At 49.7% G+C, this 15028-nt stretch overlaps 2 protein-coding genes across 2 annotated transcripts; one reads left to right on the top strand and one right to left on the bottom strand.

The window, feature by feature from the left end:
- LOC133282310 (olfactory receptor 8U3-like) lies at positions 1-960 on the top strand. The gene has a single exon (XM_061478343.1). It carries the CDS (start codon positions 1-3, stop codon positions 958-960), a length of 960 nt encoding a protein of 319 aa, XP_061334327.1.
- Positions 961-13095: 12135 nt separating this feature from the next.
- Positions 13096-14214, bottom strand: LOC133282147 (olfactory receptor 14C36-like). Its single transcript, XM_061478222.1, has one exon. The coding sequence runs from the start codon at positions 14103-14105 to the stop codon at positions 13128-13130; it is 978 nt and encodes a 325-aa protein (XP_061334206.1). The 5' UTR covers positions 14106-14214; the 3' UTR covers positions 13096-13127.
- Between the last annotated feature and the right edge of the window lie 814 nt (positions 14215-15028).

The raw sequence follows: 15028 nt of genomic DNA on the forward strand, positions 1-15028 counted from the left end.
ATGGGAGGAAATCAAACCCAGATTAAATTCATCCTTTCAGGAATTACAGACAGCCCGGGTGCTCAGATCCCTCTGTTCGTGTTGTTTCTGCTGAATTACATTGTCATTTTGGTGGGGAACTTCGGCATTATCATCTTGGTTCGGGTGTCTTCCAGCCTCCAGACCCCCATGTACTTCTTCCTCTCCCATTTTGCCTTCATTGACATCTGCTATTCCACAGTCATCTCCCCCAGGATGCTGGCAGACCTGTTATCAGAGGACAAAACCATTTCTTTTACCGGCTGCATGATGCAGTCTCAAAGCTTTACACACTTTGCTGTAATTGAGTGTCACCTGCTGGCCATGATGGCCTACGATCGGCACGTTGCTATCTGCCAGCCCCTGCTTTACGTGACCATCATCTCCAGACGCGTCTGCTGGCAGCTGGTAGCATCATCCTACGCATTTGCCTTCCTCAGTGCCATCATCTGCACATGGTGCACGTTTGGAGGTTCCTTCTGTGGTCCCAACCGCATTGACCACTTCTTCTGTGACGTTGTTCCTGTGCTAAAGCTCGTGTGCTCTGACACACACAGCAGTGAGATGCTCATCTTTGCCTTCGTCACCATCAATGTAGTGGGTACGAGCGTTATCATTTTGCTCTCCTACATCTCTATCATCCGCAACGTGCTGAGGGTGTGCTCAGCACAGAGCAGGGCCAGAGCCTTCCATACCTGCACCTCCCATTTGGTGGCTGTTGCCTTGTTATATGGGTCAGCATTCTTCATGTACCTACAACCTCCATCTAGCCACAGGAGCCTGGATAAGGTGGCTTCCATCCTCTATGCTGTGGTCAACCCCATGCTTAACCCATTTATCTACAGCCTGAGGAATAAGGAGGTGAAGGAGGCTCTGATCAAGTGCAGGAGAAGGTTCTTCAACCACTGGCAACACAGAAGAGTTGTATTATCCACGACATGAAGATTTCATGTCAAGTGAGAAAGCTTATGGGGCACTGAAACAATGGGATTTCCCACTAATCCTCATGACTTTATGTAGGTTCTTACACTGTCCCTGCACAAAAGCCAATGACAGTATTTAATGAGAAAGAGACTCCCCCAAATCACATCTGCATTGGAAGGAACCCAAGAGGAGCAGCAACCTCAAACTTCATTACATTTTGCTGTTATCCTCCTCTAGGAAGAATTTACCCTCAATTATTCCAGGCCTCTTCTCACAGGAAATACCAATCAGCTTTACTTGGTTATAACTTTTGTCACTGATAATATCTTTTTTTTTTTTTGCAAGATTTTTGACCTTGTCCTTCAGCTCTAATAAAATTCCTCACTCTTACCTGTGAGCTTTTTATTAAAGCTGCTGGGGTGGGAGGGAAGAGGAAGTGTAGTTTTACATTTGCTTGCTGAAAAAGAGTCAGAGAAAAGGTTAGAAAAGATTCATTGCATTTGTTTGTGCCTTTCAAAGAGAAGAAGCTGGTGGGAATCAAGGTCTCAAGCTGCATCTTTGAATATGAAGAGGAATCCCTCCCCAGGCTGCAGCTTCACAAGAGATGAGGTCTTGGGTGATCTGATTTAGTGTAAGGTGTCCCTGCCCACGGCAGGGGGGTTGGAACTAGATGATCTTAAGGTCCTTTCCAACCCTAATTATTTTATGATTCTATAAAGGAAGAAATCGTAGATTTAATTAATACATTATAACTAATGTAACTATATAACAATATAATTAATTACTATGTTTCATTAATGTTAATATAATATATAATAAAGAGTGAACTGTTCTGAGACCACCCAGTGTTAAGGACATTCTGGGCACATCAGGGAGTCCTTCAATTCATCTTAAGTGCCCTATACTTAAATGGTGAGATAAATGGAATTCCAGCTGGAGATAAGTACCCACATCCCATGTCCATGCCCAGCTCATGATAAAGTACACCACGGAACACAAATGGTGTATTTTACTGACAAATGAAACCTGCGGCTTGTTTCCATAGATGAAAGGCAATCTCGAGCACAGAATTCCTGGTAACTGAGAACTGTCTGGGTCTGAGAAAAGCCAAAACACACAGATGGGGGATAACAGCTTTCCTTTACCTGTTGAGTGGGAATTAACTTGTATTTGATAAGTGTATGGATGGTGAACAGTCTCTTTTGTTTGCTCTGCCAAACCACAGCAAGAGAGGAGATGTTGTCTAAGGTCTCGGGGAAAAGTGGTTTCTACCTGTGTCCACTGATGGAGACAGCAGAAATGTGATTAAATGCTGAAGAACTTAAGGTGTCAGAGACTTTTAATATCAGAGAGCTTCCTTGAAAACCTTCACCATAACTTCTTTTCCTCCTTCTAGTTAGTTGGATGTCTTTGCTTACACTGTACACATAAAATCATAGAGCCACAGAAAGCCCAAGCTGGACCTCAAAAGATCATCTGGTTCAAGCTTTTGTGGGAAAGGGAGTCTAGATGAGAAGCATTATGTGTAGGGCTCACCACTGCTTGATGAATTACCCCACTCTGGTGTCCTTATTTCCTGTTCGGTTTAACAAATTTTCCAAAGCAGAGACAACTGAAATGCTCAAAGGTTTACCCACACTTGATGCCATGCTCCTGAGAGAGCTCTGGTTTGCCATAGTCTTGTGTGTGGTGGATCCAACTCAGTGAACTGGCAATAGGAACCTAAGTCTAATGTACAGGGGAGGCAGAACTCTGAATTCCAGCAACACAAGAAACAGGCTGGAGGTTTTGGAAATACATTTTACACCGAGACAATCATTGCATGATTCTGCTTCAATCTTTGCATAGAAATGATCTACAAAATGCAGAGATCCCTGGGGGTGGACATAAACTTCCCACATCACATACGTAAAAGAGGTCCTCTCCATAAAAGTCTCACATCATACTTGGTAAAGGAGAAAGCACCAAGGACAAGAGAATAATACATGAACTTAAGGTGCACTTGATTACTCAACTTCCCTAACACAGAAGAATAGCTCCAAATTTGCCCATTTAAGTACATAATCTAGAGAGAGAGGGAATGCCAGAGCAGTGAGCCCTGGCCGAGCTGTTGAGAGCAGTGTGCTGGGTTCTGCTCTGCAGGAGCATGAGGAATGCCACAGGAGTGTCTTTCTTTAATCTCTTTAAGTAGAGCCAAAAAGGAACACCGTGGTGCACAGTGAGCATCCCACAGTACCTGAGCCAGAGAAGTAGGACAGGAACAGAGACCTGGGCCAAGTTCAGCCAAGACTCCAATCATCAGGCAGGTTGGTGATGGTATGAAAGACACAGGTCCAGGACTAAGCCAAAGAATGTCAGATCAAGCCAAGTCAATCCCCTGAACAGGGTCAGGTCCAGCAATTGCTAGGAAGGTACATGAGCAAGCTTTGGTCACCATCAAAGGATTCCATAGATGTGCACAACTCCTGCTAAAATGAAAACAAAAACTCAAACATAACCCAACTTCCCTGGGCTGAGTTAAAATAGAGACGGTGGGCAAATGGGTGGAGGGTGGGGACGGAGCCCCAGCTGAGGCTGCTCAGGGGGATAAAGGCCTAATTAGTTCACCCTGGGACCTTCACTTCATCCTTGCCTCAAATACCCATTTCTCATCCTTCAATAGAGTGGAAGCCCCAAAGCATCAGCTCAGCCGTTGGCCATCCAGGCTCTACAAGTGGATAAGCCCACTGGGGATGGAAAACTGGGCTTGCCAGTGTCCAAGGAGGAACATCAGCAGCTCCAGAGAAGGAGTCACTTGTGCTTCCTGTCCCATTTGGGGATCCTGTGCAAGATCAGAAATGGCTCTAAACCATTTTCATTCTGTTGCCAATGACAGACAGAAAGTTTGGCATAGTCCATAAGTATGTCAGAAGCATCCTATGAGCTGCTCATCACTGCTGCTGCTGTGTAGCTGTGCTCAGGTTTGGCTCATCCACTCCATGTCTCTCAGATGCCCAAGCACCACAATGCCTTTCAGAGGTGATTTCACACCCTTTGTTTTGTTTTCCTCTGGTAAATCATGAGCAGCCCTGGAGGCTTCCTCCCAGCAGAGCACATGCAACTGTATTTACAGCCCCAGCACCACAAGCTGGGCTCTTGAGTCTGGCAGGAGCTCACCTCTCTTCACATCAGGTGCTTAACAGAGCTGATGCAGGCACGTAGGCGTTCTCTGCTGCGTTGGGGACTAACCTGTGGCTCCCATCACTCGGTGGCAGAAGGAAGTCACAGGATGTAACACCAACACAAAGCAGAGTCTCACCTGCATTGAGGCAGTGGGTTTGCTTCTGCATGTCCTCGGGTTGCCTTTGGGAAAGCTGCATTGGAAAACAGCCTTACCAATGCGGGTTTCCTTTATAATAAGAGGGAGCATTGGCTTATGCAGGTTGTTTTCTTTTACATAGGCAGCTAAAGCAAGATGAACTGAATTACTCAAGAGTTAAATGAGGATGAATCTTATTTTGTCATAAAGAAATGCAGCATTTCAGGTTGTCAACAGAATATGGTCACTAACAAATCAGCCTTTGGAATCAGCCTCTTATAACACCAACTCTTTTCTAAGGCAAGCAACATAATGCCCATAGGTTTAGGGTGCTTCAGCATGCTGGAACTCAGAAAGGTAGAAATCATGACTTTAGCAATGTGAATTTTATACTTTTTTAATTATAGATAACACTTTGATATATGCGATTTTAAGACTGGCATTAGAATTAAAAGCCAAGGGAAAATATCTGGAGGTCATTAATGTGTAAGCTACGATTTCAATGGGAATGTGACTTTCTCTTGCTCAAGGTTTACTTGAGCTCCTATGAGTTTCCTCTAAGCTGTCTTCTGACACAAACTGCCTCCAATCTGAAAGTGAATAAAGATCTGATTCTTCACTCAAACCTGAAAAATCAGGTGCTTGAATAAATCCATAGTTTATATTTCTCAGCATAGAAGAATGAAAATGGCATTTTTTGCTTCATCGCACTCTCTGTTTTTTTCTAAGTACCTCAAATGAAGAACAAAATCATATAATTCGGGTTTACAAAATACAATACAAAACACCAAAATGCCAAAACATGGCAGTTAAACTGGTGATCGATTGTAGTTAAGTATGGTCCAAAAGTGAATTTCTGTTTGCAATGATTTTGATGTTTTCCTTCCTTTTGCCTTGGTAGGTAACAGCTGGTCATGGAAGGAAATCACACGCAGACTAAATTTGTCTTCTTGGGAACTACAGACAGACCATGTGAGCAGACCCCTCTTTTTGTCTTGTTTCTCCTGATTTACATTGTCGCTTTGGAGGGGAACTTTGGCATTATCATCTTGGTTCGGGTGTCTCCCAGCCTCCACACCCCCATGTACTTCTTCCTCACCCATTTTGCCTTCACTGACATCTGCTGTTCTACAGTCATCTGCCCCAGGATGCTGGCAGACCTGTTATCAGAGGACAAAACCATTTCTTTCACCAGCTGCATGATGCAGCTCCTCATCTTTGCATTCTTTGCTGCCATTGAGTGTCACCTGCTGGCCATGATGGCCTACGACTGGCACATTGCTATCTGCCACCCCCTGCTTTATGTGACCTTCATCTCCAGAGGCGTCTGCTGGCAGCTGGTAGCATCATCCTACCTATTTGCCTTCCTCAGTGCCATCATCTGCACATGGTGCGTGGTTGGAGGTTCTTTCTGTGGTCCCAACCACATTGACCACTTCTTCTGTGACAATGTTCCTGTGCTAAAGCTCGTGTGCTCTGACACGCACAGCACTGAGATGGTCCGTCTTTTACACCGTGGTCACCCCAACGTTAAACCCATTCATCTACACCCTGAGGATCAAGGAGGTGAAGTGCCCTCTGCTGAAGTGCAGGAGGAGGTTGTTCAACCACTGGCAACATGCAAGACTTGTATCATGCAGGACATGAATACATCAAGTGAGAAAGCCTAAACTAATGGGATTTTCCACTAATCCTCATGACTTTATGTAGGTTCTTTCACAGTTCCTGCACAACAGTCAATGAGAGCATTTAATGAGAAATAGAACCCCCATCGCATATTCCTAGGAAGGACACCAAGAGGAGCAGCAACTTCAAACTTCATTTCACTTTTCAGCCACCAGCGTGTAGGAACAGATTACCTTGAATTATCCCAGGACTCTTTTTCCTCACAGGAACACCAATCAGCTTTATTCAATTCTCACTTTTGTCACTGATAAATATCCACTTTTCTTGCAAGATTCTTGACCTTGTCCCTCACCTCCTATATGCGTACTATGTGTGTATGTGTGTAAATATACGTATGTGTGACAGAGGAATACAAATAAAATGTATAATACTGGTATTAGACATAATGTGACACAAACAGACTTGGACTCCATGTGTGGATCTGCATGACTGTACTGCACAGAATCATCTCTATCTTGAGAAAAAAACTGATTTTCTCACCTCCTGGCTTGTTTTATAGAATCATAGAATCATTAGGGTTGGAAAGGACCGTAAGATCATCTAGTTCCAACCCCCCTGCCGTGGGCAGGGACACCTTAAGCTAAACCATATCACCTAAGGCCTCGTACAACCTAGTCTTGAACACTGCCAGGGATGGAGCATTCACAACCTCCCTGGGCAACCTATTCCAGGGCCTCACCACCCTCACAGGAAAGAATTTCCTTCTTATATTGAACTTAAACTTCCCCTGTTGAAGTTTTACCCGTTACCCCTTGTCCTGTTACTACAGTCCTTAATGAAGAGTCCCTCTCCAGCATCCCTATAGGCCCCCTTCAGACACTGGAAGGCTGCTATGAGGTCTCCACGCAGCCTTCTCTTCTCCAGGCTGAAGAGCCCCAACTTCCTCAGCCTGTCTTCATACAGGAGGTGCTCCAGTCCCTGATCATCCTCGTGGCCTCCTCTGGACTTGTTCCAACAGCTCCATATCCTTTTTATGTTGAGGACACCAGAACTGCACACAATACTCCAGGTGAGGTCTCACAAGAGCAGAGTAGAGGGGCAGGATCACCTCCTTTCACCTGCTGGTCATGCTTCTTTTGATGCAGCCCAGGATACGGTTGCTTTCTGGGCTGCAAGCGCACACTGCCAGCCCATGTTCATTTTCTCATCAACCAACACCCCCAAGTCCTTCTCCACAGGGCTGCTCTGAATCTCTTCTCTGCCCAACCTGTAGCTGTGCCCCCAGGTGTAGGCACTGGTGTTGCTCTGACCCAGGTGTAGGACCTTGCACTTGGCATGGTTAAACTACATGAGGTTGGCATCAGCCCACCTCACAAGCGTGTCAAGGTCCCTCTGGATGGCATTCCTTCCCTCCAGGGTATCAACCGAACCACACAGCTCGGTGGCATTGACAAACTTGCTGAGGGTGCACTCAATCCCACTGTCCATGCCAGCGAAAGAGATGTTAAACGAGACCAGTCCCGACACCGATCCCTGAGGCACCCCACTCGTTACTGGTCTCCAGCCGGACATTGAGCCATTGACCACAACTCTTTGCATGCAGCCATCCAGCCAGTTCTTTATCCACCGAGTGGTCCATCCATCAAATTGATGTCGCTCCAATTTAGAGACAAGGATGTTGTGTGGGACAGTGTCAAACGCTCATTCAGATTTTTAAGATGGTCTCGAACCAGTTCCTCTCCTACAGTGGTGTAAGTTCTTCATTTTCACAGTCCCTGCATCTGCCTTCCAAGACTTGGGTGGTGCGGTCAGAGCCTTTGCCAGTGAAGACCCAGGCAAAGAAGTCATTCAGAACCTCAGCCTTCTCCAAATCCTGCGTAGCCAGTTCTGCCGAGAGCTTCCTGAGGGGGCCTACATTTTCCCTAGTCTGTTTTTTATTTGCTACATACTTGTAGAATCCCTTCCTGTTATCTTTAATACCTCTAGCTAGGTTTAATTCTAACTGGGCCTTAGCTTTCCTAACCTGGTCCCTAGCTTCCCAAACAACATCCCTGTACTCTTCCCATGCCACTTGTCCTTGCTTCCACTTGTTATAAGCCTCTTTTTTCATTTGAATTTTCCTCAGCACCTCCTTATCCATCCAAGGAGGTCTCCTGACCCTCCTGCTGCACTTCCTTCTAGTTGGGATGCAACACTCCTGAGCTTGTAGCAGGTGATCCTTGAATATCAACCAAGAGTCTTGGGCCCCCCTGCCCTCTAGGGCTGGATCCCATGGAACCTTCCTAAGCAGGTTCCTGAAGAGGCCAAAGTCTGCTCTTTTGAAGTCCAGGGCAGTGAGCTTGAGGCACGGTCTCCTCACAGTCCTGAGGATCTCAAATTCGAGCATCTCATGATCGCTGCATCCAAGGCTGCCCTGGAGCGTCACATTTCCAACGAGCCCTTCCCTGTTGGTGAGCACAAGGTCAAACATGGCACCTCTCCTTGTCAGCTCCTCTATTACTTGCAGAAGGAAGTTGTCTTCTACACAATCGAGGAACCTCCTGGATTGCTTGTGCCGGGCCGTACCATCCTTCCAACAGATGTCAGGGTGGTTGAAGTCACCCATGAGAACAAGGGCCTGTGAGCGTGAGGCTGTTCCTATCTGTCTATAGAGTGCTTCATCCACAGGCTCTCCTTGATCAGGCAGTCTGTAACAGGTCCCCAGAGTAATGTCCCCCATCGCTTTTCTCCCTTTATCTCTCACCCACAAACTCTCTGTTTGCTGCTCACCTGTCCCCAGACAGTTCCATGCTCTCCAGCCATCACAAAGCTGTGGCGGTCGCTGTGGAGACGCCCATTGTGACAGGGCCCCCACGGTGAGCCCTGCAGTAACCAGTGTGTAGGAGACCCCTCCCTTGGGAGGCTGCATCTCCCATGGCTGCCCTGCACATCCAGGTCCGTGTTCTTTGACTTTGCAATCCTGTTTTAGTGTTGGCCTCAAACACATTGTGGGTGCGTGCTGGGAAGGGAGGAGAAGCTGTCAGGAGCTGTGCTGGTGCCGTCCCAGCTGTAGGAGCAGGGGATGGATGGGTGAGGAGGAGGCACGGGGCTTGTTCATGTGCTTGGAGCTCAGCTCTGCCTGCAGAGGTGCTGGGGGCAAAGCAGGAACTTTCTGTGTGCAGGAGCTGCTGGTGTCAGAGGTGCTGAGAAGGTGTCAGGGCAGGAGCAGCCCCTGGGCACTGCAGCTGCTGGTGCTATCACTGGGAGCTGAGCACAAGGGGACCTGCCTGGCTCTGGCAAGGATCACGGAAGCTCACCAGGCATTGCGGAAGGCGGCCGGGCCCTGGCAGGTTCTTGTGATCCCTGTGCGGGGCATTCCAGAAGGCACAGTAATTTCTAAACTTAAAAGTATGAAAACAAACACTTGACAAGAACTTTTATCAGTTGTTCTTTGCAATCTTCCTGCACCCAGAAACCTCCAATGTGCTGTGCAACCTGAAAGACTTGACAAAACGCAAAGGTTTTAATGAGCCCCACGGTGTATTTGGGCTGAGTACCTGAACCTCAGGGGCTGAGAGGAGACTGAGGAAACCTCTCAAGAAGTCCAAGTCAGAAACAAAGCCCCAAGTGCCTTCAGCATTAATGGGCCCCACTGAGGGCTGTTACTGGCAAAGCCTCCCCAGGGACTCGTTAAAGCAAGTAACTGGAGGCTGTGATTACAGGGAGACAAAGGCAAAGTGCAGGTGTCTGATGGTGAGAAGGCCAAGACCTGACTGCAGCCCTTAGGGAAGAGCCTGAAATCCTGAGAATGAAAGTTCTCCTCATAGGCCTTGATGAAAGAGGCAACTGCCATAGCCCAGGGCACAGAGGCCTTTTGTATTTTTGGGCCTTTCAGCTATGCCAGAACCCTGTCATCTCTGCTGCAGGCTGTCCTACACTGGCCCATGCCTGCACCTCTTTCCCTTCAGGCTGTTGACCCCCATCTTGCTTTCCCACCTAGCTCTCACCTGGCACTTCTGTACCTTCAGTCCCATCTCTGCACCCATGGCTGTCTGTTCCTTGAAACACAAAGCCATGGGCTGAGCCAGACTCCCTCTGGGTGACCTCTTGCACCACAAGTCCACCTTTTGAGAGACATTTCTCTTTCCTAACTTTGAATCTGAACCTTCCAAGCTGCACTTTGCAGAGGTTTCCTTCTCTTCCTGCTAGCAAGAAAACCTCCATCACCTCTGCAGCCATATTTCACCTAGTTGTAGGCTGCTACTACAGTGTCAATTCAAGAGATGCATTGAATATCCCTCAAAGAGCTGATCTAAAGGAGGCTTCTAGAGGAATGGGTGATGCCATCAGTACAGAGAACTAAGCACCATGGGAGAGCAGCGGGAAAAGGCAATGGTCTGGATTGAGAACTTCTTGGCAAGAGCCAAAAGGAAAGGTGGTGTCCTTGGGTGCAAGGTACCCCATGCTCTGGGGACAGGGCGCTTCATCTGGGACAGCTTCCTGCCTGTAGCACCGTCTCTGCTGCACACACCCCGCTCTCTGCCCGCACTCACGAGTGTCTCACAGAAGCTTTGCACCTCCCCTGCAGCAGCGACTCCTCACTGCAGGAGGTTCCTGCAATCCCCAGGCTCAGGGATGGATCCTGCATTCCAGGCAAGTTTGGGTAGTGCAAGAGAGGGAGACAGGAAGGTGGGCTCATGGGGCATGATGAGCAGCGTTCAGGCACCCCCAGCAGTGGGTTCCCCATGTGCCACACTGAGGCATGTTCCATGAGGGAAAGTTCTCAGATAGCCTCTGGTTTGTCCAGGGCCTGCAGCCACGCTCCAGGAACACCTACTCCTCCTCCACCTACAGACACCAACTGCTCCCCATCGCTGGGCTCCGTCCTGCTTGTAAGGATTTGTTAAAGCCCTGAACCACCACCTTGCTCCTCTCTGACTTCCCTCCATCTCTCTCACCTCCCTACACACTGATCATTGCCACCAGTAACTAACTGAAGACCTAAGAAGCTCTCAAGGCTTTCCTCAGGGGGTGACCATGTTTCTCCATTCACCACTGATGGATCCACTGAGTGCCAGGTGTGAGGCTCCTGCAGAGGCAGAGATGCCCTTGGGCAGAGCCCTGCTGCTGGGAGGGGTGTGCAGGGCAGAGCTGAGCACACAGCACATGGCATGGGCTCTGGGAGCACTGAGAGGGAGCAGAGCTGGGCACAGAGCAGCAGCTCCTGGCAGGGACAGCTCCAGGCAGCAGAGATATGGATGGGCAGGGAGTGGGGGGAAAGTGCAGCCCAGCCCTGGGAAGGGTGCGTTCAGGCAGCTCACTTGGGGTCTGGCACTGGAGGTGGCTGCTGGTTGTGCTCTGCTGCACACAGCCCTTTGCTTCTCCCCATGAGAGCTCCATGATCTTCTCTTTGAAACTGTGCTCCCCTGCTTTCAGCACAGGACAGGTGTTTGTGGGGGTTCTTAAGATCAATTTGTGTGTGAAGGCATCATATACAAGTGTTGGAAGCACAGGGCAAATGGGAAAGGACTGATGGACACTGCAGCCCTCCTTGCTCTGCACTAAGCTATAAGGAGCTGAGAACTTCTCCCTGTTTCAATATTGTTCTGATTTTCTGTCATACAAAGAATGTTTTATAGCCCCGTCCCCCACCGAAAAGTGTTATGCCAGTAAATACATAGCACAGTCCAAATGACTCTAAGGCCATGCTGAGCCTCTCTTGTGCAGCCCGAGACTCACTTGAGTCATGAGTACAAGTAGTGAACCTTACAATGAAGTTGGATTTCATCTGTCATCCCTTGTGAACATCAGAGGTGGACAAAGCACTGCTTCAGAGCAAAGCTGACTCCCATCCAACCTGGCCTTGAGCACTGCCAGGGATGGGGCAGACACAGCTTCTCTGGGCACCCTGTGCCAGTGTCCCACCACTCTCAAAGGGAACAACTTCATCTGAATGTCCAAGCTAAATCTCCCTTTTAGCTTAAAGTCATTCCCCCTTGTCCTGTCACTGCACAGCCTCATAAAAAGCTCCTCTCCAGATTCTTTGTAGGCGCTGCTTAGACATGGGAAGGTTGCTAAGATGTCTCCCTGGAACCTTTTCTTCTCCAGGCTGAAGACCCACATCTCTCAGCCTGTTTCCATTGGAGGCGTGCTCCAGCCCTTAGAGCATCTTTGTGACTCTTCATAAGCCCATCATTGTAGGATCAGAAGTGAACAGGGGTTGAAAGGGACTCCAGGAGGTCTCAAGTCGAACCCACCAGGAACAGGGTCAGAGCAAGTGGTTCAAGGCTTGATTCAGGCTGAGCTGGAAATTCCCAAGGCCAGAGACTGCACAGCCTCTCTGGGTGACCTGATGCAGCACTTGACCGAGCCTATGGACACAAGGTTTCCTTCTGTCCTGGCTGAACCTCTCCTCTGTCACTGTCCCCCACTGCCTTTTGTCCTCCCACCAGGCACCATGGTGAGGAGCCTGGCTCTGTATTCTCCATGCCCTCCTTGCCGGTACAGGCAGCCAGTCCCCATCAGCCTTCCCTTCTCAAGATCTCAGGTCCCCATGAGCCTTCCCTTCTCCAGGCTGGAGAAGTCCAGCTCCCCCAGACTCTCCCCACAGGCACCCTGTTCCTATCTCTGCCTGTCCTGAGCGCCCACTGATAAACCCACTCCTGAACTGGGGATCTGAAACCTGGATGGAGGATTCCAGATCATCCCTTCCCTTGTTCTCCTGCCGTGCTCCTGCTCATACAGCCCACGATGCTGCTGTCCTCCCTTGCTGCCTCCTGTCCAGCTCCTGCCCACCCAGACCTTTCCCATGGGCTGTTCTCAGCCAGGCAGCCCCAGCCTGTGCCATCGCAGGGGAGTTCCCTGTAGGGACCCCTGTGTCTCCTGCTCCCCTGCCCAGGACACCCTGAGAGCTCTGCACCCCCCCCCCCCCCATGCCATCCCATCTTCCCACACCAGCACAACAGCTCCGGCACTTGGGCTCCCCCAGAGCTCTTCCTGCTGCAGGCACAGAGCAGCCATCCCACAGCTGGAGCAGCCAGAAAGCTGCTTTCATTCCCCTTCATTCCTGACATGTGAGGACGTATCACAGAGAAGAAGTTGCTGCAGGATCATTTATTTCCCTTAAATACAATCAGAGACCAGAGTGACACAAAGTCTGTGGGTCACACAACACGAGTGGCAAATTAATTAGGACATGAAAACTGGCATTTCTATGAACACAACATCATCACAAATTGAAATAGGAAAACAAATGTAAAGCAGCAAAGACAGGCACGGCCTGTCATGAGCTACACTGGAAGCCCTTTCCAGGGTAAAGCAAGCAGCGTGTATCTGCTGAAACACATCTGGTCACCAGCTTCCTCACAGCATCTTTCAGCTCCTGGTTCCTCAGGCTGTAGATGAGGGGGTTCACTGCTGGAGGCACCACTGAGTACAGCACAGACACCACCAGGTCCAGGGATGGGGAGGAGATGGAGGGGGGCTTCAGGTAGGCAAAGACAGCAGTGTTGACAAAGAGGGAAAGCACGGCCAGGTGAGGGAGGCACGTGGAAAAGGCTTTGTGGCGTCCCTGCTCAGAGGGCATCCTCAGTACAGCCCTGAAGATCTGCACATAGGACCCCACAATGAAAACAAAACAGCCAACAGCAATCAGGGCACCAACCACAAGAAGCCCAACTTCCCTGAGGTAGGAGTGTGAGCAGGAGAGCTTGAGGATCTGGGGGATTTCACAGAAGAACTGCTCCACAGCATTGCCTCGGCAGAAGGGCAGTGAAAATGTATTGGCCGTGTGCAGCAGAGCAGTGAGAAAGCCAGTGCCCCAGGCAGCTGCTGCCATGTGGACACAAGCTCTGCTGCCCAGGAGGGTCCCATAGTGCAGGGGCTTGCAGATGGCCACGTAGCGGTCATAGGACATGACAGCAAGGAGAGAATACTCAGCGATGAGAAAAAAGAGAAAGAAAAACAGCTGTGCAGCACAGCCTGTGTAGGAGATGGCCCTGGTGTCCCAGAGGGAATTGGCCATGGATTTGGGGACAGTGGTGGAGATGCAGCCCAGGGCCAGCAGGGAGAGGTTGAGGAGGAAGAAGTACATGGGGGTGTGGAGGCGCTGGTCGCAGGCTGTGCTGGTGATGATGAGGCCGTTGCCCAGGAGCACAGCCAGGGAGATGCCCAGGAAGAGCCAGAAGTGGCAGAGCTGCAGCTCCCGCGTGGCTGCGAATGGCAGGAGGAGGAAGTGGGTGATGGAGCTGCCGTTGGACATCTGCTGCCTCTGGGCATGGGGCACCGTCAGAGGAGAAAAAGGCAGTGACAGGTTAGGACAGGAGGGATGTCAGATACAGAAGTTCAGTTTACACATGACTCTGAGCACATTATAGGAGGACAGGAGAAGCTCAGTGTCATCTCCAGTGATGGCATTATACTGCTGGGCTTTCTTCATGCATACAATCAGAAGAGCATTGCATCAGGCAAAAAGTCTCAGTTCTTTGCAGCTTAGTACATAGCCTAGAGAGCTTCAGCCTCCATCACTGCTTTCCCATTTGCCCTCTGCTTAAACTTGCACTGCCTGTAAGATGCCTTCACACACATTGATCTTAAATGCCCAAGAAATATCTGTCCTGTGCTGAGACCAGGGGCGCCCGATTTCAAAGGGCAGACCACAGAGCTCTCACATTGAGAAGCAAAGGGCTGTGGGCAGCAGAGCACGGCCAGCAGCCACCTCCAGTGGCAGACCCCAAGAGAGCTGCCTGAATGCACCCTCCCCAGGGCTGGGCTGCACTTTCAACCCACTCCCTGCCCATCCATATCTCTGCTGCCTGGAGCTGTCCCTGCCAGGAGCTGCTGCTCTGTGCCCACCTCTGCTCCCTCTCAGTGCTCCCAGAGCCCATGCCATGGGCTGTGTGCTCAGCTCTGCCCTGCACACCCCTGCCTGTGCAGGGGCTCAGGAGCAGCTCACACAAGGCCTCACAAGACTCTCGGTGCCTCCCCCAAAGCAGAGAAGTAAATTCCCAGCTCCCACTGCCCAACCTGCCCACCAAGAGGGAAAAACATCAAAGCTCAGCATCCTTCCCTATCAGGTAAATGATGCCTCAGTGTCTTTCAGAGGGACCCTCTGAAGAAGTGCTCAGATTGAAGGCAGATTGGAGCAGCGTCACCCACCCAGCACTTCCCTTCCCTGCCAGGGGC

Source organism: Pezoporus flaviventris, unplaced genomic scaffold (genome assembly GCF_033815535.1).
Source record: "Pezoporus flaviventris isolate CSIRO_AGI_PZ_B2104156 unplaced genomic scaffold, CSIRO_AGI_Pfla_v1 ptg000116l, whole genome shotgun sequence".
Classification (NCBI taxonomy): Eukaryota; Metazoa; Chordata; class Aves; order Psittaciformes; family Psittacidae; genus Pezoporus; species Pezoporus flaviventris.